This window comes from Pan troglodytes, chromosome 1, assembly GCF_028858775.2.
Source record: "Pan troglodytes isolate AG18354 chromosome 1, NHGRI_mPanTro3-v2.0_pri, whole genome shotgun sequence".
Taxonomy (NCBI): domain Eukaryota; kingdom Metazoa; phylum Chordata; class Mammalia; order Primates; family Hominidae; genus Pan; species Pan troglodytes.
The window spans coordinates 80,549,939-80,573,613 of NC_072398.2; the positions used below are offsets into that span (position 1 = coordinate 80,549,939).

Below are 23,675 nucleotides of genomic sequence, written 5' to 3' on the forward strand. Positions count from 1 at the left end.
TTGTGTGAATATACCACAGTTTATATATTTACCTATTGAAGAACATCTTGGTTGCTTCCAAATTTTGGCAATTATGAACAAAGCTGCTATAAATGTATGTATGTAGGTTTTTGTGTGGAGACAAGTTTTTCTGTGGACATAACTCTTTTGGGTAAATACCAAGGAACACAATTTATGAATCATATGACAAGACCATATTTAGCTTTATGAGAAACTGCCAGACTGTCTTCCAAAGTGGCTGTGCCATTTTACATCCCCAGTAACAATGAATGAAAGTTCATGTTGTTCTACATCCTCATCAGCTTTTAGTGTTGTCAGTGTTTTAGATGTTATCCATTCTAATAGGTGTGGAGTGGTGGTTATTTTAATTTGCAATTCCCTAATGATATATAATGTAGACTATCTTTTCATATGCTTATTTGTCATGTGTATATCTTCTTTGGTTAGGTGTCTATTCAGATTTTTTACCCTGGTTGTTTAATCAGGTTGTTTGTTTTCTTATCGCTGAGCTTTAAGAGTTCCTTCTATATTTGGGGTAACAAGTCCTTTTTCAGATACGTCTTTTGAAAATATTTCTCCCACTCTGTAGCTTACTTCTCATTCTCTTGACAGTGTCTTTCATAGAACAAAAATATTTAATTTTAATGAAGTCCAATGTATCAACTTTTTTTCATGTATACAGTGCATTTGGTGACATATCTAAAGAACCATCTCCAAACCCAAACACATCTAGATTTTTTCCTATGTTATCTTCTAGGTGTTTAATAGTTTCGTATTTTACATTTAGGCCTATGATGCAATTTGAGTTCATTTTTGTAAGAGGTAAAAGATCTGTTTCTAAATTTATTTTATGTTGATGTCTTGTTTCAGAACCATTTGTTGAAAAGACTATTGAATTGCCTTTACTTCTTTGTCAAAGACCAATTGACCATATTTGTGTAGGTCAATTTCTGAGCTCTCTGTTTTGTTCGACCAATCTATTTGTCTGTTGTTTCACCAATACCACACTGTCTTGATTGCTGTAGTCACTGAGTTTTCAGAAGTCACCATAGCAGGGGTCCTAGTGAGTAGGACCCATGCAGTATCTAAAATTCAAGCTTGTGCCTCTGATGAGTGCTGTGAGGATACACCTGTAGACAAAATATGATTTGAGAATTATTCCTGATTAAAGCCTCTTTCATTGTTTGCAACTAAAAACTCAGACCGAAAGAATGATCTCTATAGACAGCATAGATATGGTTCTGATAGGAAGTTGCCAAATATATTAAGTTCTTTATTACTCCTCTTGAAGCATTATGGAAATGAGAAAATAAATGGTAACTAAAGTCAAAAGAGCTAGGTCTAAGTCTTGGCTTTGCCAATGGCTAACTCTATAATGCTAGCAGTCAACCAGCTTTCCCAAATCTATATTTATTCTTCTGAAAATGGGGATAATTTCTGTCTCACTGTGTTATTTTGTAAAAGTAAGTGATATTAATCAAAAGAATTTAACAGATTATAGTGGGTTCTCAATTAATGCTTTTTACAGTTGCTCTCTGCTAAACATGGGTTGATGTTTTTATTCCAAAGTGCCTAAAAGACAAGGTAAGGCTCTCTATCTAATTGGATGTACCAGCTTAAGAACAATGGTTAACAATAGGGAAAATAATTAAATATTTTCAGGCAACACAGGGGTTTTAAGCATGAGTGAGCCAAATTTTTGAATAGTAGCAGCTCTATGACTTAAAAATAATAATTGTGTAATAGTATCATATCCAAACAAAAGAAGAAATTAGTATATCTTGTGGCCAAAGTGGATCCATAGAAGCTATATGTTTGAACTACATGTTGTTGAATTTCTTTCATCTGTTTCAGTTACTTGCAGATAGTTTCACTGAGGAAGTGGTATTACTAGAAACAAAGACAATTATTGGTCTATTTATTTCTGTGAAAAATAATTTTACTTTTTCCTCATTATATAAGCAATTTAATGATTATTAATTACATAAAAATATTTGAAAAACAGATAATCAAAAATGAAGTTGAAATCATCTATAATTCTACTGTACAGAGATCATTATTGCCAGCATTTTGGTATTTACCTTTCCAGAATACTTCCTACCCATTTAGTTACAGATGGATAGATGTCAAATATAAGAATGAACTATATATACTGTTACTTAGCCTATTTTCTTTTTACATGAAAACATGAGCATATTCCAGGTCTGAAAATTGAACTATATCATTTTTAATGGCCACAAAGAATTCTCTTAAAAGCATGTAACAAAGTTTATTTAGCTATACACCTATTGATAAACAGGTAATTTCCACAGTGGAAAGAAGGTATGAAAAAGACTACGAAGAATATCCTTTCCCCTATATCTTTTTGCACTTCTCCAATCATTTATTTAGACAAATTCCAAGAAGTACGACTTCTGGGTTAAATAAATGGTATCTATTTGTTTTCATGAATGAGTATCATTATATAAACAGAATACATCTCAATAAAAAGGACTAAAAACAAGTCTGGGTTTGCTTTGTATAAAGTAGCACAAAATCATGGTAGAAATGACCCTACTAACAGCACTGGTACTGTTGCTGAAGACCGGCTTACCCTAAGAGAACAGCAGGGATGCTGTAGACAGAGTATGTGGAAGACAAATTATACCACTGCTGTTTTTTTTACCAGTTTCCATTCTCTCTCTCTCTTTCTCTCTTTCTCTCTCTCTCTCTTTCTCTCTTTCTCTCTGTCATGTATGCACACATACACACATACACACACACACACACACACACACACCACACTACCCTTAATGCATGGTCTTGCTGGTATGTACTGTGCTGAATGTTAGCTACATCACATTAAGGGAAGCCACAGTGAGTCTACGTGGTTTATTGAAAGTAACCAAAACTGCAGTGAAATTTCATCACCAATGGTGATGAATGCTTTCAAAACCATTAGTCCTTACACTCCGACCGCCATCAGACATTCCTCAGAGGCTAATCTTAGTCACATGTACCAAACTTTCTCCAGCCACTGCTTGTCCTCGGTAACATCAGTGATCAGGTAAGCCAGGTTCCTTGTCTTAGTTTATCTGCTCCCTCACATGTTTCCATAAGTTCTGGTGCTAGGCTATGCAAGTAGAAGTTCAAAATGTCTGTTCAGTTTAAAGGTTTGCCTTTCAAAGGGGAAATTGGGAAAGACAAACAGGGAAAGAATTAGGGATACACCCTCATCTGGCATGCAGAAGATAAACATGGGGATTTAATGATTTGCTTTCACTATAAAGCCCTATACTTAAACTCTTTAAAACTGTAGCAGGCTTAAAATATAAAAGAAAATATTTTTACCATTTTTACTGTTCATTGCCAATAATTGCTATGGAAAATACCATGCACTTAGAATCACCGTGGGAAATTACAAGGACAGAATTTCCTTTCCAAAGGCCCACGAAGAAGGATTTTTTTCGGTATCCCATAAAAGGCTATATTTTTTATCTGAACATAGACTAAAGTTTTATGATAAGAAAATTTCTACAGACAGGTTTATGCCCAAGGAGATAATATGCATGCACAATCACAGAACTCAAACATGATTGGATTATTCCTGATAGCTCAAAGCAATGGTTGAAAAACCTGAAAGTGTTTGGACCAAGGCAAAGAGCACCCCAGGAAGGCAGACTGCTCTTCAACTACTGGAAAGTGATTACTTGTCATTTATATGATCTACCAGATCAGTCTAGAATGAATGTGAGAAAACTACAGAGAAGAATGATCTAGCCAACAGACTAATCCCCTTTAGTAACTTCTCGCACTAGGTGTTACATGGAAGCTAATGACTTTCAGGAGAGGCCATGATGTGCAGCCATTTACCCAAGCAGTTAAAATCAGAAATTCTATGAAAGTTGTAGAACCAGATATGCAGTTTCAGACCTCAGAACACTCAATGTAAACTCTTTTAATTTAATGTGATTTTGTTTATGTGTGGAATATCTATCTCTAAGAGTAATCTGCTGTGGTTTAGAGCCCTGGCTCTGGAACCAAACTGCCATGTTCATTTCCATTTGATCACTTAGTGTGTGACCTCCAGCAAGCTACTTAATGCATTTAACCTCTCTGTGCCTCAGCTTCCTTATATATATAAAATGGAAATAATAAGAAACCAGATGAGGCTGCTGCAAAAATCAAATTAGTTAGCACATGCAAAATACTTAGAAGAGTTCCTGGCATGTATTAAGCACTCAATATTTATTGGTTCATGTTATCAATATAGTGTTAATATTATGCAAAATCTTACGTATGTGAGAATGAAAGTTCTTAAAAGAATACTTTAGAGTAATGTTACTTGAGGAAAATTAGTAACTTAATTCAGTAAAGGGAGAACAAAACAATTTCTTTTGCTTAAATAACTGGACACCTGAATGGGAGTTTTTCCTGATTTACCAGGAAACTTAAACTTTTCATCTTTTGCGTTTGAGGTTTGGTTTCTGAAAACAAAATCCTAGCCAGGAAGAGTCTGTTCCTATATGATTTGTTTCTATTTGAAGAGGGAATGTGGAAGTGGAGTGTGGGACAGGAACCAGATCTGCAAAGCATATTTTTGTACCAAAATTGTATTGAATTCCTTTGAGGTCTCCTCCAACCAGGGTCTCCAGATAAAATACTGGATACCCTGGATTATCAAAAGGAAGCTCATAAATGCCATGGGCAGAGATGCACCCAGGCCCAGAGAACAATCTGAATGCAGGGTTGGAGCCTTTCAGAGACCCCAGGGGGCCTCACTCTCCATCTCACATTCCCTCACGGCAGGATAGCTTTCTTTACCTCACAACAGAACATATGGGGCATCATGGCCACCCTGGTTTCCATGTTCTCTGTTCAAAGTCCCAGCCAGACTGAAACTGGAATCTCTCAAGCCCCACTCAGCATTCCCAGGGCACAGGGGTAAACATTTGTATAGGATGGTAGAAGCGGTAGTTTTCAGAAAATTGGAAGGAGAACCAAGCAGACAAACAATAGGTGTCCGATAAAAGTAACTTTTCAAAGACCAAACAAACGCACAAGCAAAAATGAAAACAAAGCAAGGAGGACCAAGAGGGCACATTCTGAAACTCAAATTGAGATCATCAGATTCAGCAAGTAACAGACAGCCACTGTTAAAGCAAACTCCCCCTTTCCTTCCGTCAATAAAATTGAGGCAATCTGGAGATTTGTTTATTCCAGAAAGAATCAAAAGTGACAATACCTTTTCTATAATGTTTTGAAGGGTGAGGGCAAGGAAGGGTGCAGGGGCAGAGTGGAGGTGGCCTCAAAAGCTTTAACCCTAAACCCAAGCTCTGATTTGCAGATACTTAACCCTAAATGTTAATCCATGATTCCATCAAACTAGGCGAAATGGAAATAATTACTACATTTCTCACTTTGCTTAGAACTTCTAGTACTACTGGCTAAGTTTCATTGCTTCTTCCTCATTTATTGAGTCACTTCTAAGACACTGCTTTGTCATACTTCAGGGTCTTCTCACACGCTGTTTCCCCTGCCTGAATCACCCTTCCCCCAAGTCAAACCGTGGTTAGGATGGTCTACTCCATCTGTCAGTGCAGTTGCCCTGCCCGTGGGTAATAAATGAGACTATTACTCAGTACCCAAGCCAGCAGCCCTTGAAGAAGTTGCCCCCTAGCCAAGTTAGGTCTTAATCATGACTTAAAATAGCTTGTCCCTAGCACTAAATGGCATCTACAAAGCAGTTAGACATTTTCTTATGCTGCAAGCTCCTTGTTGCTATTTACAGGAGATAATTGAGCATTCCTGCTTCTTCTTTGACCCCTTAGAAAAAAAATACAAAAAGAAAATTATCTCCTCTCTGCTCCCCTGAGCTAACAAGCACCTAGTTACCTTCTGGGGAATAATCCCATCTCCCCTCTTTCCTTTATTCAATGATGTAATCATCATTTTTTAATGACCACTGGATGCCAGGGATTATGCCAGTGGCAGGCTCAGAGGTATAGAAGACAATTCATTCCCATACTCAAAGATCTCCCAAGCTAAGTTTCCAGATGTTCAATGTCTTTTTCCCCTGCTTACATTCAGACACAAGAGGCAAGAGGCAATGTGTCTTTTCCAGAGCTCCCTCGTCACCCTCATTGCTTCCTCACTCTGGCCAGCCAAAGATCAAAATGATTTTAGGGGGTGGTGGGACCTGGCCCAGACTGAATCTTCCTCTGCTTGATGCCTGGCAGCAGAAAGGTTGGTGATTTCTCTGCTGTCAGTCAGGACAGAATGTCTGTGGTAGACCACCCTGAAGCTGAGGGTGGGAGCAGGCAGTGGAGCAGGTGAGAAATAATTTCTATTTTGAGAGCACTGAGGGGAGGAGAGCTAAAGACAGAGGAGGAAGTCTCTGACCTGCCTCTTGGCCCCCAAGTTTCTCACCCTTTGCTGCTTTCTGACTTAAAATCTTACTCATTAAACTTTCCATGGGTGACTCTAAGGTTCTGAGCTGGAGATTCCCCTGGGTGTAGGACCACCAGTGCACCCACCTAACCAGCAGCCTGGAGAGGGGCCCATCTGCTTGGGATAGGCCATGAGAGAGAAATTGGTGGTCTGAGTGAGCTACTGTAAGAGTGGAAAAGCTGACCTTTGCTCCATTTGCCACCACATAAGGCTCACATTTTGACTCTGTCTTCATGAAACTTCCCCATCTGAGGCAGGGTTCCAGCATTTTAATTCAGTGTGTGCTCTGTGTACTGTATTCTGTGGGGTACATGTGGAAAAAGCAAACTATTGCCTCTGACACCCACATACTCACAATAGCTGCTGTTTCACATAGCCTTTGTGTAACACTGCTGTGGACACATGTCATAGCTCCATTCTACGAGAGAGGGTTCTTGTCACATTCTTGGTGTCAGGCTAGCTAAGACTTAAACTCTATCAAGTCCAAAGGTCAGGAGGGACATAAGAGCCAAACTGAGAGTTGAGGTCATGCGTCTGAATATTCACTGTATGCTGAGTTTCATCTTTTATATCATAGGCTGTGTAGGCAATTAAAATTGCTTTGCCACAAAAAAATTCGCCAGGCATGGTGCTGTGTGCCTATAATTCCTGTTACTTGGGAAGCTAAGGCACAAGAATCACTTGAACCTGGGAGGCGGAGGTTGCAATGAGCCAAGATCACGCCACTGCACTCCAGCCTGGGTGACAGAGTGAGACTCCATCTCAAAAAATAAGAATAAATAATAAAAAATAAAATAAAATTGATTTGCCAATCATTGCTTCATATTTGACAACATTCACTCATATTTCATTCATTCATCCAAAAGATGCCTTATTGAGCATCTAACAATCCCATACCCAGTGACAGCACTGGGGACAGAGGGTGAGTCAAGAAAGCAGCTACAACATAAAGTAATAATGCAGTATTTGAAAAAAGCAAAGAGTTTTGTGGGACCACAGAGAAGGGGCATCTCTCCCAGTGGGTAAGGGCAGGATGGAAGAGAAGGAATTACAGAGGATTGGTGACTCAGATCAGTCTTAAAGGATGAGTAGAGATTAGCCAGATAAAGGAGGAAGAAAGGGTGCCTCAGTATTCCTGGCAAAGGCAAAGTCTAATGAGGTTGAGAGGATGAAGAAATCAAGTGCCTGGATAATAATGGGGCAAGCTGATTTGGTGTGAGCTCTAAGATAGCAAAGGTAGGAAGAAGCCAGACAGCAAAGGACTTCGCCTTGTAAACCAACACATGTGGATTTTAACCTCAATGTGTCTGGGGGACCTGAAGTCTGCTGGGGAGATTAAGCAGAGTAGTAATGAATTTAAACAGTAGGTAAGAGAACTAGATGAGGCTGTTAGCCATTCAACTAAAATTAGAGCTCCAATCCGGCCTGTCTCCCTTTAGGGTCAGGCACATAATAGACTCTTGAAGAGGAATTGTTGATCTGTTATTTTCTATTTCAAGGCTCTGCTTCTTCTTTGGACACTCATGAAGCATGGACATTCTGTCATCCTACCAGGTACCTAAGAGGATGTCAAAAAAGAGCTCAGACTTCTGTGTTGTTTTCTGCATTTCTCCATTGGCCTCAGAGGACCTCTCCAAAATAATGAAGAGGGTGTTTTGAAGGATATGAAATCTTGAACTCTGGCCAAAAACACCAATACTTCAATGAGTAGATGCCAGTAAAGTGAATTGTTGTTAGACTCTCACCCAGCTGACAGAATTACTAATATAGGAGCATCAGATACTCCAAAGAGAGTTATTCAAGGAATCAGAAATAAAGTCTTAGCTGCACCACTGACCCACTGCATCATCTCAGACAAGTCACTTAAATGAGGACTCAATTTCCCCTCTAAAAAATGGAAGAGATCATATAAATCCTGCCTACCAAATATGATTTCAAAATGAAATAAGACATGAGAAAATGCTTTGTATGCAGTAAAATATTGTAAAGGGTAAATTGTTATTGTTGTTAGTGGCTCTGCAAGTATGTAGAGTCAGTTAAGGCTTCTCTTGCAAGTTAAAATAATATGCCTCTGTTCTAATCTTCCCTTACAAGTACACTACTTTCTCTACCCACCCAGCAGGCAATAATGGGCAGCAATATCTGTAATGTTTGCAAAAGCATATGTGGTAAAATTTATGTTAATACCAGAAAAATTATTATTTCTAATGAAGTTGTTTTTCTTGTGGTGAAAGTATGCATAGACTGAAGTTTCATACAGCTTTCAACAACTGGGAGGGGTGTGTGTTTTTGTTTCTATTTAAGGAGGAAAAAACTGAGGCCCAGAGATTTAGTGATTGCACGGGGTCATTACACAGTTGGTAAATAAGAGAGCTGTTTGTTTCCAAATATCTCCATTCCAGTAACAATTCAGCAAATACCCAGTTCTAAGAACAAAATGGGTACCCAATAAGTGACTGATTAAAATACGGTACGGTTAGGTAACACTAATGCTGTCATTTGTCAATATTTGAAAATTCTGGTGACTAAAGATTACAACAGTGCTGTGGCTAAGAATGATAAAAATTATTCCACTCGAAAGGATGAAAGAATTCTTTTTAAATGTATGTTTAGAAGGAACAATGGTAGGATAGGGTTCTAAGAAATCATTTATCTTTGTCTACATTTAGTTTAATTCATTTATGAAACAAATATTTATTGAGGTCTACAACATGTCAGCCATTATTTCTAAGAACCAGGGCTAAAAGAGTGAACAAAACAATCTAAATCTTTGAATTCATGGAGCAAACATTCTGATGGAAAGAAAAGTTAATCCACAGGATTATATAAGTAAAATTTATTATACTTATGCAAGTATATTATAAACCAGGATATTATTACATATTAAGGAGAAAAAAAAAGGATGGAGGGGGAGGATGAGATATTGGGGAGGGGGTAATTGAGATTTTAGATAGGGTAGCTGGAAAACAGGCATCACTGAGAAGATGACTTTAGAGAAAAGCACTAGAGAGAATGGGGGAGTTAGCCACACAGCTATCTAGAGGAGGAGCACTCCAGGAATGCAAAGGAAACAGCAAGTTCAAAGGCCTTGAGGCAAAAATGTGCCAGATGTATTCAAGAAATAGTCAAGATGTCCAAAGTAGGTGGTTTGAGAAATCAAAGGAGAGGAGGGGTAAAAAATGAAGTCAGAGAGATGACGGGGAGCAAGGCCATTCTAGCTCTTATAGATTGTTGATAAGACTTTGGCTTTTGCTCTGAGTGAGAAATGAAGACATTGGGAAAATGTGTGAGGAGGTGTAATACAATCTGACCTATGCTTCAACGAGTTTATCTGGCTGCTGTGCTAATAGTAGATTGCAGAGGGCTAAGATAGACACAGGAATACAACTTAGGAGGGTATTACCTCCTATTGAACCAGAGAGCTCAATAGGAAGGCTCAAACGCTGGTTTATTTTGAAGGTAGAACTGACATGATTTGCTGACAATCTGGGTATAGAATGTTAGACAATGAGGAGAGACCAAGGCTAGGATGAGATCAAGGCTTGGATGAGAACAAGGCTTTTGATGTGAGCACCTGGAAGAAAGGTGTTGCTATTTTTTTTTTTTAATTATACTTTAAGTTCTAGGGTACATGTGCACAATGTGCAGGTTTGTTATATATGTATACACGTGCCATGTTGGTGTGCTGCACCCATTAACTCGTCCTTTATATTAGGTATATCTACTAATGCTATCCCTCCCTCCTACCCCCACCACACGACAGGCCCTGGTGTGTGATGTTCCCCACCCTGTGTCCAAGTGTTCTCATTGTTCAATTCCCACCTATGAGTGAGAACACGCGGTGTTTGGTTTTCTGTCCTTGCGATAGTTTGCTGAGAATGATGGTTTCCACCTTCATCCATGTCCCTACAAAGGACATGAACTCATCATTTTTTATGGCTGCATAGTATTCCCTGGTGTATATGTGCCACATTTTCTTAATCCAGTCTATTATTGATGGACATTTGGGTTGGCTCCAAGTCTTTGCTATTGTGAATAGTGCCGCAATAAACATACGTGTGAATGTGTCTTTTAGCAGCATGATTTATAATCCTTTGGGTATATATGCAGTAACAGGATGGCTGGGTCAAATGGTATTTCTAGTTCTAGATCCTTGAGAAATCGCCACACTGTCTTCCACAATGGTTGAACTAGTTTACAGTCCCAACAACAGTGTAAAAGTGTTCTTATTTCTCCACATCCTCTCCAGCACCTGTTGTTTCCTGACTTTTTAATGATCGCCATTCTAACTGGTGTGAGATGGTATCTCATTGTGGTTTTCATTTGCATTTCTCTGATGGCCAGTGATGATGAGCATTTTTTCGTGTGTCTGTTGGCTGCATAAATGTCTTCTTTTGAGAAGTGTCTGTTCATCTCCTTTGCCCACTTTTTGATGGGGCTGCTTGATTTTTTCTTGTAAATTTAAGTTCTTTGTAGATTCTGGATATTAGCCCTTTGTTAGATGGGTAGATTGTAAAAATTTTCTCCCATTCTGTAGGATGCCTGTTCACTCTGATGGTTCTTTTGCTGTGCAGAAACTCTTTAGTTTAATTACATCCCATTTGTCTATTTTGGCTTTTGTTGTCATTGCTTTTGGTGTTTTAGTCATGAAGTCTTTGCCCATGCCTATGTCCTGAATGGTATTGCCTAGGTTTTCTTCTAGGGTTTTTATGGTTTTAGGTCTAACATTTAAGTCTTTAATCCAACTTGAATTAATTTTTGTATAAGGTGGAAGGAAGGGATCCAGCTTCAGCTTTCTACATATGGCTAGCCAGTTTTCCCAGCACCATTTATTAAATAAGGAATCCTTTCCCCATTTCTTGTTTTTGTCAGGTTTGTCAAAGATCAGATGGTTGTAGATGTGTGGTATTATTTCTGAGGGTTCTGTTCTGTTCCACCGGTCTATATCTCTGTTTTGGTACCAGTGCCATGCTGTTTTGGTTACTGTAGCCTTGTAGTATAGTTTGAAGTCAGGTAGTGTGATGCCTCCAACTTTGTTCTTTTGGCTTAGGATTGTCTTGGCAATGTGGGCTGTTTTTTGGTTCCATATGAACTTTAAAGTAGTTTTTTCCAATTTTGTGAAGAAAGTCATTGGTAGCTTGATGGGGATGGCATTGAATCTATAAATTACCTTGGGCAGTATGGCCTTTTTCATGATATTGATTCTTCCTATCCATGAGCATGGAATGGTCTTCCATTTGTTTGTGTCCTCTTTTATTTCGTTGAGCAGTGGTTTGCAGTTCTCCTGGAAGAGGTCCTTCACGTCCCTTGTAAGTTGGATTCCTAGGTATTTTATTCTCTTTGAAGCAATTGTGAATGAGAGTTCACTCATGATTTGGTTTTCTGTTTGTCTGTTATTGGTGTAGAGGAATGCTTGTGATTTTTTGCACATTGATTTTGTATCCTGAGACATTGCTGAAATTGCTTATCAACTTAAGGAGATTTTAGGCTGAGACAATGGGGTTTTCTAGATGTACAAGCATGTCATCTGCAAACAGGGACAATTTGACTTCCTCTTTTCCTAATTGAATACCCTTTATTTCTTTCTCCAGCCTGATTGCCCGGACCAGAACTTCCAACACTATGTTGAATAGGAGTGGTGAGAGAGGGCATCCCTGTCTTGTGCCAGTTTTCAAAGGGAATGCTTCCAGTTTTTACCCATTCAGGATGATATCGGCTACGGGTTTGTCATAAATAGCTCTGATTATTTTGAGATACATCCCATCAATACCTAGTTTATTGAGAGTTTTTAGCATGAAGTGCTGTTGAATTTTGTTGAAGGTCTTTTCTGCCTCTATTGAGATAATCATATGGTTTTTTTCTTTGGTTCTGTTTATATGCTGGATTACTTTTATTGATTTGCATGTGTTGAACCAGGCTTGCATCCCAGAGATGAAACCAATTTTATTGTGATAGATAAGCTTTTTGATGTGCTGCTAGATTCAGTTTGCCAGTATTTTGTTGAGGATTTTTGCATCGATGTTCATCAGTGATATTGGTCTAAAATTCTCTTTTTTGTGTGTGTCTGTGCCAGGCTTTGGTATCAGGATGATGCTGGCCTCATAAAATGAGTTAGGAAGGATTCCCTCTTTTTCTATTGATTGGAATAGTTTCAGAAGGAATGGTACCAGCTCCTCCTTCTACCTCTGGTAGAATTCGGCTGTGAATCCCTCTGGTCCTGGACTTTTTTGGATTAGTAGGCTATTGATTATTGCCTCAATTTCAGAGCCTATTATTGGTCTATTCAGGGATTCAACTTCTTCCTGGTTTACTCTTGGGAGGGTGTATGTGTCCAGGAATTTATCCATTTCTTCTAGATTTTCTAGTTTATTTGCACAGAGGTGTTTATATTATTACCTGATGGTAGTTTGTATTTCTGTGGGATCAGTGGTGATATCCCCTTTATCATTTTTTATTGCATCTATTTGATTCTTCTCTCTTTTCTTCTTTATTGGTCTTGCTAGCAGTCTATCAGTTTTGTTGATCTTTTCAAAAAAACAGCTCCTGGATTCGTTGATTTTTGAAGGGTTTTTTATGTCTCTATCTCCTTCAGTTCTGCTCTGATCTTCTTATTTCTTGCCTTCTGATAGCATTTGAACGTGTTTGCTCTTGCTTCTCTAGTTCTTTTAATTGTGATGTTAGGGGGTCAATTTTAGATCTTTCCTGCTTTCTCTTGTGGGCATTTAGTGCTATCAATTTCCCTATACACACTTTTTTAAATGTGTCCCAGAGATTCTGGTATGTTGTTTCTTTGTTCTCATTGGTTTCAAAGAACATCTTTATTTCTGCCTTCATTTCGTTATGTACCCAGTAGGCATTCAGGAGCAGGTTGTTCAGTTTCCATGCAGTTGAGCGGTTTTGAGTGAGTTTCTTAATCCTGAGTTCTAGTTTGACTGCACTGTGGTCTGAGAGACAGTTTGTTATAATTTCTGTTCTTTTACATTTGCTGAGGAGTGCTTTACTTCCAACTATGTGGTCAATTTTGGAATAAGTGCAATGTGGTGCTGAGAGGAATGTATATTCTGTTGATTTAGGGTGGAGAGTTCTGTAGATATCTATTAGGTCCACTTGGTGCAGAGCTGAGTTCAATTCCTGGATATCCTTATTAACTTTCTGTCTTGTTGATCTGTCTAATGTTGACAGTGGGGTGTTAAAGTCTCCCATTATTATTGTGTGGGAGTCTAAATCTCCTTGTAGGTCTCTGAGGACTTGCTTTTTGAATCTGGGTGCTCCTGGATTGGGTGCATATATATTTAGGATAGTTAGCTCTTCTTGCTGAATTGAACCCTTTACCATTATGTAATGGCCTTCTTTGTCTCTTTTGATCCTTGTGGGTTTAAAGTCTGTTTTATCAGAGACTAGGATTGCAACCCCTGCTTTTTTTTTGTTTTCCATTTGCTTGTTAGATCTTCCTCCATCCTTTATTTTGATCCTATGTGTGTCTCTGCACGTGAGATGGGTCTCCTGAATACAGCACACTGATAGGTCTTGACTCTTTATCCAATTTGCCAGTCTGTGTCTTTTAATTGGAGCATTATGCCATTTACATTTAAGGTTAATATTGTTATGTGTGAATTTGATACTGTCATTATGATGTTAGCTGGTTATTTTGCTTGATAGTTGATGCAGTTTCTTCCTAGCCTCGGTGGTCTTTATAACTTGGCACGTTTTTACACTCTTTTGCCCATTTTTAAATTGTGTTGTTTTCTTGCTAATGTGTTCCTTGAGTTCTTCATATATTTTGCATATTAATTCCTTATCAGATGTATAGTTTGTAAATATTTTCTCCCATTTCATAAGCAGTCTTCTACCTCTGTTGATTATTTCCTTTGCTGTGCAGAAGCTGTTTAGTTAGATGTAGTTCTATATGTCTGTTTTTGCCTTTGTTTCCTTTATTTGCTTAGACCAATGTCATGAAGCATGGCTTTATGTTTTTAGATGGTCATCTTTCACTTAATGCACAATCATTGTAGTTTTGGCGTTTTAAAAATAATTCATTTATTTAAAAACTAATTGTAGAGCAATTATTACATAACAGGCTTTCTGCAAGTGCCAGGGATCCAGAGGTAACAAGGGAATCTCCTACTCTCAAAGAGCCTGCCATCTAGTGGGAGACGCAGGAATGTAATTGAGTAGGAGAACACAATGAGATTAGTTGCAGAATAGCCACGAGGCCAGAACAAAGTTCTAAGAGAGCATAAAGGGGTGGCACAACTTAATTTTATCAAAAAAATTCAGGAAAACTTATACAGAGAGGAGGAGTTTACAAGTAACTATGTAGGGAGCTGTCATGGGTATTCCAGTTAAAGGAAACATGTGAGGAGCATAAAAGAGGCTGGCCCATTGGGTTGGCTGCACATGTATGTGTTTGTTAAGGTTTGGGAGTGTGTGAGTGAATGGTGGAAGGTGAGTCTGAAAGGAAAGCAGTACTAGATCTTGAGCATTCTTATATATCACAATGAAAGATTTGAAATACATCCTGTAGGCATTGGAAGTTAACAAAGAGGTTCTCAGTAGGGAAACGACATGATTAGATTGAGGCTTTACAGTGATTACCCTGGCAAAGCTGCAGAGAACAGACTGAGAGGAGGCCCTGGACTGGGAAACCAGTTAGTCCACTGCAACTGGCCTAACATTTGAGCAGTGTGGGAAGAAAGGAGGACACATCTCAAAGAACTACTTAGAAGGTATACTTAGTCCAGTTTGGTTGAGAATGACATGTAGGTGGATAGCAATGAGTCTAACATGATCCCTATATATCAGTATTTGGAAATTAGATGGAAGAGAACACATTGCTCCATGCTAAGGACTAATATGAGGAGAAGCAGTTTGAATAGAAGATGTGTCCAGTGTTCAAGGAGTGATTGTGTAGTAAGGTAGAGATCATTAAAGAGCCAATTCATAGATTAGAATGAAGTCTGGGTGAAAAATGAAATGCGATTAGTGGGAAGTCTCTTAGAGGTTAACATATACTTTTTATGAAAACATGGGAATTTATTTTCATATTCCTAATAGCAAAGGACCTTTAACTACACATATATTTAATAAATACATTTTATAGATACCTATGTTAAATAAAGAACAACCACCACACAACAAACTCAGTGGCAGAAAAGTTCCAGCGCAATCAGTATATTTAAATTCTACTGGGAGTATTGCAAATCAAAATTACATTTTGGGAGACTATATGGCAATATATAATAAGAGCTGTAAAGATGATCATATCATTTTGCCCAGTAATCCTACTCCTGGTTATTAAAGGGAAGTAATTCAGTGTATATTAATGAAATCGACCTGATAATTCTGATCTTTATAATAAGTTATAAGAAAATGGTTTAATGTGTATGTGTATATATTTACTCGAAGTAGAAATATGAACGCTAAAAAATGGGAAGATATTTAAATTGGTGTTAAAACAGCATTTAAAATTACCACAATTATGAGAACACATGTATGCCAATACAGAGTCACTGGAAAAATATTGAAAATGAAAACTGTCAGATGGTAAGACTATAATTTTATTTCTTTTTTATTTGAAATAAATTGGTACAGCATAGCTTTTCAAAAGCTTCTATAAATGTGTGTGTTAAGTTGTAATAAAGCAAACATATGCATGTAGACATGCTTAAACAGTTATTTAATTGTTTCTTGGGTACCTGGGGAGATTGGGGTGAAGAAAGGTGGGTGACTTGAATAAAGGTGGAGGAGAAAAATGAGAAAAAAGAAAGCAAAGGATCGAGAAGCTCAGTGTGGCAGCAGCCTCTCTTCCCCTCCTGAAAGAGTCAAAGGGTGGCATCAGGGACTCATGATCCATGTTTGTGGAAGCCCCATGTCACACTGGATGTCACATGAGGTGGGATGGAACACAGTGACCACGCCACCTCATTTCCTTTACAGTTTCCATGCTGGGCCATGACAGTGAACAGCCTTCAGGCATGTCTACGGCGGAAGATCTGAATTCAGGCTGGTGGCAGGAGACGACACAACCACGTTTTCTTTTATGCATGCATTTGGTTTAATTGACACATTAACCACAGACAAAGGGGTAAAGGCCACAAGGTGTTAGGTTAGTATGAACAGGGAAAAGGACATTTTTTTTTAAGAAAAATAAAAGCATCAGTATTGCAAAGACTTTCCATGATCCTACACCCACCTCGAAAGCCCCCTCTCACCACAGGAAGTGCACTGACCATTGGAGGCATAAAAGAGGTCCTCAAAGAGCCTGATCCTCACTCTCCTTGCACAGCTCAGCAGGACCTCAGCCATGAGATTTCTCATCCTGGCCCTCCTTGGCATCTGCTGTCTCACTGCATACATTGTGGAAGGTAAGTGGAGAAGCTGTCTGTGAGATAAAGAACAGGGAGGCAAGGCAGGTGGGCACACATTTTGGGTTTGACTCAGGTTTTGACTGGACTAAACTGCTGTCTCCAGGGGAGCCTTAAACTTCCCATGTGCAAGAAAGGAATGATGATTTTGACTGTAGAGGGCTTCGTAAACTTCCAAAACAGGGAGAATTTGATTAGTATCTGAGCTCCTACTTTTCCTAATTGGGTAATTTCAGGTAAATTCCTTAACCACTCAGAGCCTGTGCTTATTTATGTATAAACTGAATAGAATAAGAGACATGATCACCTGAGATTAAGATTAAATAAATATTATGGTTTATTTAATAACATCAGATTTCCTTACAAACAGTAATTTTTTTATTAATGTTAGCTATGGATTAGAGGTGATGATTATAAATGCATTTGTAGGTTTTGCCCATTTAATATATAGTTTGATAAATTATCAAAATCTTAGAGAGTTCAGTTACAATGTGGGGATGCACCAGAGGATGTATGTTCTGGAGCAAATCAATGTTTTCAATACAAAACCTGTGTGAAAGCGACAGTAGTGCTTGCTGTGGACTGGATGTCCCAGTCTTGCCTTCCTTCCCCTTGATAATGCAATAAGGGACCCCCATTTTAGGACACAGGACAGGCAGAAAGATAACCAGTTTGATGGGGTCCACACCATGTGCAATCACTACCAGCTGAGACTTCTTGTTTTCCAGCAAGGTGGTGATGATGTTAACCCCTGCTCAAAGAACAGGTGATTTCCTAGTGGGGACAACCCTTTTGCTAGCAGCTTTCTTCTCAGCCTGGGCCAACAGTCTCTGCTTCTTCTCTTGCTTTGTCTCTGGTCAGTACCTATGGATCAGCTTAAGTGGCTGAGTAGCTGTTTGGGGGTCTAAGGCCTGGGTGAACTGGTTAATGGCAGAAGGCACTTTTAGCTGCTTATAGAGGATAGCTCTTTGCAGCTGGAACCAGATATAGCAGGGCCATTTCACAAAGCAGTGGAGGTCCCTTTTGGGCTGGATGTCCTGTCCAGTGCCTGCCTAAGAAAACTCTTAGGCCTTTTCTCACACAGCAGTTTCATCACTTTCTTAGCCTCCTGCTTCCTCACGACAGCAGGGACTGGGGCCACCTTCTTTCCTTTGGCCTTCTTTCTTTTCAGCGTCTTAGGCAGCTGACAGAGAGAGAAATTTGACCATTTAAAAAGGGGAACACCTTTATTTAGTCTGTCAAAAGCATGCTTCCTTCCCTCACTGAATGTTGCCTTGCCTAGAGTACTCTTCACGCATTACTCTGTCATCTCACTTATGGTACTGTAACATGTTACACTATTTGAAATGATCTTTTCTGTTTACCTGTCTGCTGCCTGGCTCCCTCCTGAGAAGATATGCTCTATGAAAACAGGGATAATGTCTGTCTTAATAAAACATGTGGGACACAACAGGCACCATTGTATAAATGAATGAATGCGTGTCACTGGGGCATTTGCTAGCCGTCCCAAATGTCTAAGTGAAAATATACACAGAGACAGGATAACATCTTGTTATTTTCTCTCAGCATGAAATTCCTGAAACAATTCTATTGATTGAGTTTTTAAATTAGTCAAATATTTACTAAGAATCAATGATGGGCAAGAGATTCATGATGCCTATCAGTCATCTCTTCCCCCAAAAAGCAAATGGCCTTATATTCTTACAACATTCTCAGAGTAATTTAACAGATGATTGTTCCTGTGATCTGGATAATTGCTTTATTTTTAATTGTCTGGTGTTTTTTTTCCCTCACCAGGTGTAGGGACTGAAGTCTCAAATAAGAGGACCTGTGTGAGCCTCACTACCCAGCGACTGCCAGTTAGCAGAATCAAGACCTACACCATCACGGAAGGCTCCTTGAGAGCAATAATGTGAGTCTGCCTCCTCAGATGTTGGGCTGGGTGGGTATCTAGAGGTATAGAAATACACTCTATAGAAATGCTGCCATCCTCAGGAAAAGTAGGTCAGCATGGAGGAACACCTCAACTTAAACGAAAACCTCTTTAGTTTTCCTTATCAACCATGTCTTTCTGCAGCCCAACCGAAGAGCGATTATTGCAAAAATTAGGCTGCCAAAGAAAGAATAGAAGTCCTCCTCTATTTAGCTTAGTGGAAGAGTCTGTTGAATACTGTGCACAGCTCTGAGGTCTGGGTTTGAGATGGCTGGCCCATGTCAGGGTTTCCCTGCAAGCCTCACTGGAGTTGGAGGATCTTAGGGTTGACTTAGGCAGAGTCCCATACTTTATCAGTTGCCATATTTCAAGAAAATGAGTCAATGTACAACCTACATGGTCCCTTTCTTCTGCTAGAATCTCATTTTTAGAAGTAATAACTCTTCCCAACACGTAATTGCAAGCTTTGCTCTAAAGAATGAAAATGTAAAAATCACCTTTTCTTTAAAAAATAAGATGAGTATTTTCAAATTTGAAAAGGAAGAGGTTATGTAATAATGGAACTAGATGGCCTCAAATGTCTTTTTGTTACAACATTTGGTGACATAGATGAGAAAAGGAGCCTGTGAATTATGGTGAACAAAGGGGCTGGATACTACTTGCAGATATTACTCCTTTATGTTAAAATAGATGGCAGAAGAAGGGTGCTCATTTATGATCTCATGGCTCTGAAAGACTATTTCTTGCAGTAATTTCTGCACAAGATCTCTTCATGTCTGCCCTGATCTTAACTCCTGACCCTGAGGCTTTGAGAATGTGGCTAACTTCATCTGTCTTTTCCTTGCGTTACAGTTTTATTACCAAACGTGGCCTAAAAGTCTGTGCTGATCCACAAGCCACGTGGGTGAGAGACGTGGTCAGGAGCATGGACAGGAAATCCAACACCAGAAATAACATGATCCAGACCAAGCCAACAGGAACCCAGCAATCGACCAATACAGCTGTGACCCTGACTGGCTAGTAGTCTCTGGCACCCTGTCCCTCTCCAGCCAGCCAGCTCATTTCACTTTACACGCTCGTGGACTGAGTTTATACTCACCTTTTATGAAAGCACTGCATGAATAAAATTATTCCTTTGTATTTTTACTTTTAAATGTCTTCTGTATTCACTTATATGTTCTAATTAATAAATTATTTATTATTAAGAATAGTTCCCTAGTCTATTCATTATATTTAGGGAAAGGTAGTGTATCATTGTTGTTTGATTTCTGACCTTGTACCTCTCTTTGATGGTAACCATAATGGAAGAGATTCTGGCTAGTGTCTATCAGAGGTGAAAGCTATATCGATCACTCTTAGAGTCCAGCTTGTAATGGTTCTTTACACATCAGTCACAAGTTACAGCTGTGACAATGGCAACAATTTGAGATCTACTTCAACTTGTCTCTATAATAGAATTCTATTTATAGAATAAGGGAGAACATAATCCAGTCTGCATAAATATCTTCTTTTGAGAAGTGCCTGTTCATATCATTTGCCAAATTTTGATGGGGTTGTTTGATTTTTTCTTGTAAATTTGTTTAAGTTCTTTGTAGATTCTGGATATTAGCCCTTTGTCAGATGGGTAGATTGTAAAAATGTTCTCCCATTCTGTAGGTTGCCTGTTCACTCTGATGGTAGTTTATTTTGGTGTGCAGAAGCTCTTTAGTTTAATTAGATCCCATTTGTCTATTTTGGCTTTTGTTGCCATTGCTTTTGGTGTTTTAGTCATGAAGTCCTTGCGCCCACGCCTATGTCCTGAATGGTATTGCCTAGGTTTTTCTTCTAGGGTTTTTATGGTTTTACATCTAACATTTAATTCTTTAATCCACCTTGAATTAATTTTTGTATAAGGTGTAAAGAATTGATCCAGCCTCAGTTTCTACATATGGCTAGCCAGTTTTCCCAGCACAATTTATTAAATAGGGAATCCTTTCCCCACTTCTTGTTTTTTTCAGGTTTGTCAAAGATGATACGGTTGTAGATGTGTGGTATTATTTCTGAGGGCTCTGTTCTGTTCCATTAGTCTATATCTCTGTTTTGGTACCAGTGCCATCCTGTTTTGGTTACTGTAGCCTTGTAGTATAGTTTGAAGTCATGTAGCTTCAACTACCTGATGCCTCCAGCTTTGTTATTTTGGCTTAGGATTGTCTTGGCAATGCAGACTCTTTTTTGTCAGATCTGAAGGAGATAGAGACACAAATAACCCTTCAAAATAAATCAATGAATTCAGGAGCTGGTTTTTTGAAAAGATCAACAAAATTGATAGACTGCTAGCAAGACTTAATAAAGAAGAAAAGAGAGAAGAATCAAATAGATGCAATAAAAAATGATAAAAGGGATATCATCACTGATACCACAGAAATACAAACTACTATCAGGTAATACTATAAACACCTCTATGCAAATAAACTAGAAAATCTAGAAGAAATGGATAAATTCCTGGACACATACACCCTCCCAAGACTAAACCAGGAAGAAGTTGCATCCCTGAATAGACCAATAACAGGCTCTGAAATGGAGGCAATAATTAATAGCCTACCAACCAAAAAAAGTCCAGGACCAGACAGATTCACAGCCGAATTCTACCAGAGGTACAAAGAGGAGCTGGTACCACTCCTTCTGAAACTATTCCAATCAATAGAAAAGGAGGGAATCCTTCCTAACTCATTTTATGAGGCCAGCATCATCCTGATACCAAAGCCTGGCACAGACACAACAAAAAAGAGAATTTTAGACCAATATCCCTGATGAACATCGATGCAAAAATCCTCAATAAAATACTGGCAAACCGAATCCAGCAGCACATCAAAAAGCTTATCCACCACGATCAAGTGGGCTTCATCCCTGGGATGCAAGGCTGGTTCAACATATGCAAATCAATAAAAGTAGTCCATCATATAAAGAGAACCAAAGAAAAAAACCACATTTTTATCTCAATAGATAAGGCCTTTGACAAAATTCAACAGCCCTTCATGCTAAAAACTCTCAATAAACTAGGTATTGATGCAACATATCTCAAAATAATGAGAGCTATTTATGACAAACCCACAGCCAATATCATCCTGAATGGGCAAAAACTGGAAGCATTCCCTTTGAAAACTGGCACAAGACAGGGATGCCCTCTCTCACCACTCCTATTCAACATAGTGTTGGAAGTTCTGGCCAGGGCAATCAGGCTGGAGAAAGAAATAAAGGATATTCAATTAGGAAAAGAGGAAGTCAAATTGTCCCTGTTTGCAGAAGACATGCTTGTATATCTAGAAAACCCCATCATCTCAGCCCAAAATCTCCTTAAGCTGATAAGCAACTTCAGCAAAGTCTCAGGATACAAAATCAATGGGCAAAAATCACAAGCATTCCTCTACACCAATAACAGACTAACAGAGAACCAAATCATGAGTGAACTCCCATTCACAATTGCTTCAAAGAGAATAAAATACCTAGGAATCCAACTTACAAGGGATGTGAAGGACCTCTTCAAGGGGAACTACAAACTGCTGCTCAACAAAATAAAAGAGGACACAAACAAATGGAAGACCATTCCATGCTTATGGATAGGAAGAATCAATATCATGAAAAAGGCCATACTGCCCAAGGTAATTTATAGATTCAATGCCATCCCCATCAAGCTACCAATGACTTCCTTCACAAAACTGGAAAAAACTACTTTAAAGTTCATATGGAACCAAAAAAACAGCCCACATTGCCAAGACAATCCTAAGCCAAAAGAGCAAAGCTAAATGCTCCAATTAAAAGACACAGACTGGCAAATTGGATAAAGAGTCAAGACCCATCAGTGTGCTGTATTCAGGAGACCCATCTCACATGCAGAGACACACATAGGATCAAAATAAAGGGATGGAGGAAGATCTACCAAGCAAATGGAAAACAAAAAAAAGCAGGGGTTGCAATCCTAGTCTCTGATAAAACAGACTTTAAACCAACAAAGATCAAAAGAGACAAAGAAGGCTATTACATAATGGTAAAGGGATCAATTCAACAAGAAGAGCCAACTATCCTAAATATATATGCCCCCAATCCAGGAGCACCCAGATTCATAAAGCAAGTCCTTAGAGATCTACAAAGAGACTTAGACTCCCACACAATAATAATGGGAGACTTTAACATCCCACTATTCGATGCAATTCCAGTTAAAATTTCTATAGAGTCTAATGTCAACATTAGACAGATCAACGAGACAGAAAGTTAATAAGGATATCCAGGAATTGAACTCAGCTCTGCACCAAGTGGACCTAATAGACATCTACAGAACTCTCCACCCCAAATCAACAGAATATACATTCCTCTCAGCACCACGTCTCACTTATTCTAAAATTGACCACATAGTTGGAAGTAAAGCACTCCTCAGCAAATGTAAAAGAATAGAAATTATAACAAACTGTCTCTCAGACCACAGTGCAGTCAAACTAGAACTCAGGATTAAGAAACTCACTCAAAACTGCTCGACTACATGGAAACTGAACAACCTGCTCCTGAATGACTACTGGGTACATATCGAAATGAAGGCAGAAATAAAGATGTTCTTTGAAACCAATGAGAATGAAGACACAACATACCAGAATCTCTGGGACACATTTAAAGCAGTGTGTAGAGGGAAATTTATAATACTAAATGCCACAAGAGAAAGCAGGAAAGATCTAAAATTGACCCCCTAACTGCACAATTAAAAGAACTAGAGAAGCAAGAGCAAACACATTCAAAAGCTAGCAGAATGTGTTGTTATTAACTGAGGTGGGAAAATGCAGTAGTTGCTGGTTTTCTGGAGAATATTGGGGCTCTGTTTTGGTCATGTTAAGTTTAGGTGCTTAGTAGACATCCATATGAAAATGTCAAGTAGTCAGATAGCTAGGTCGGGAATCCAGAGGACGTGTCTAAGCTGGCAATAA

At 38.8% G+C, this 23,675-nt stretch overlaps 2 protein-coding genes and 1 pseudogene across 2 annotated transcripts in view; 1 reads left to right on the forward strand and 2 right to left on the reverse strand.

Moving 5' to 3' along the window:
- The window catches only part of LOC469572 (lymphotactin), a 207,105-nt gene that overhangs the window by 21,304 nt on the left and 162,126 nt on the right, over positions 1-23,675 (reverse strand). The gene's annotated exons all lie outside the window — the stretch shown is intronic.
- On the forward strand, positions 16,248-19,872 carry LOC112204135 (lymphotactin). The gene is made up of 3 exons (XM_024349974.3): positions 16,248-16,793; positions 18,591-18,705; positions 19,579-19,872. Exons 1-3 carry the CDS (start codon positions 16,733-16,735, stop codon positions 19,745-19,747), a joined length of 345 nt encoding a protein of 114 aa, XP_024205742.1. The 5' UTR covers positions 16,248-16,732; the 3' UTR covers positions 19,748-19,872.
- LOC134807864 (large ribosomal subunit protein eL8-like) lies at positions 17,208-18,445 on the reverse strand (annotated as a pseudogene).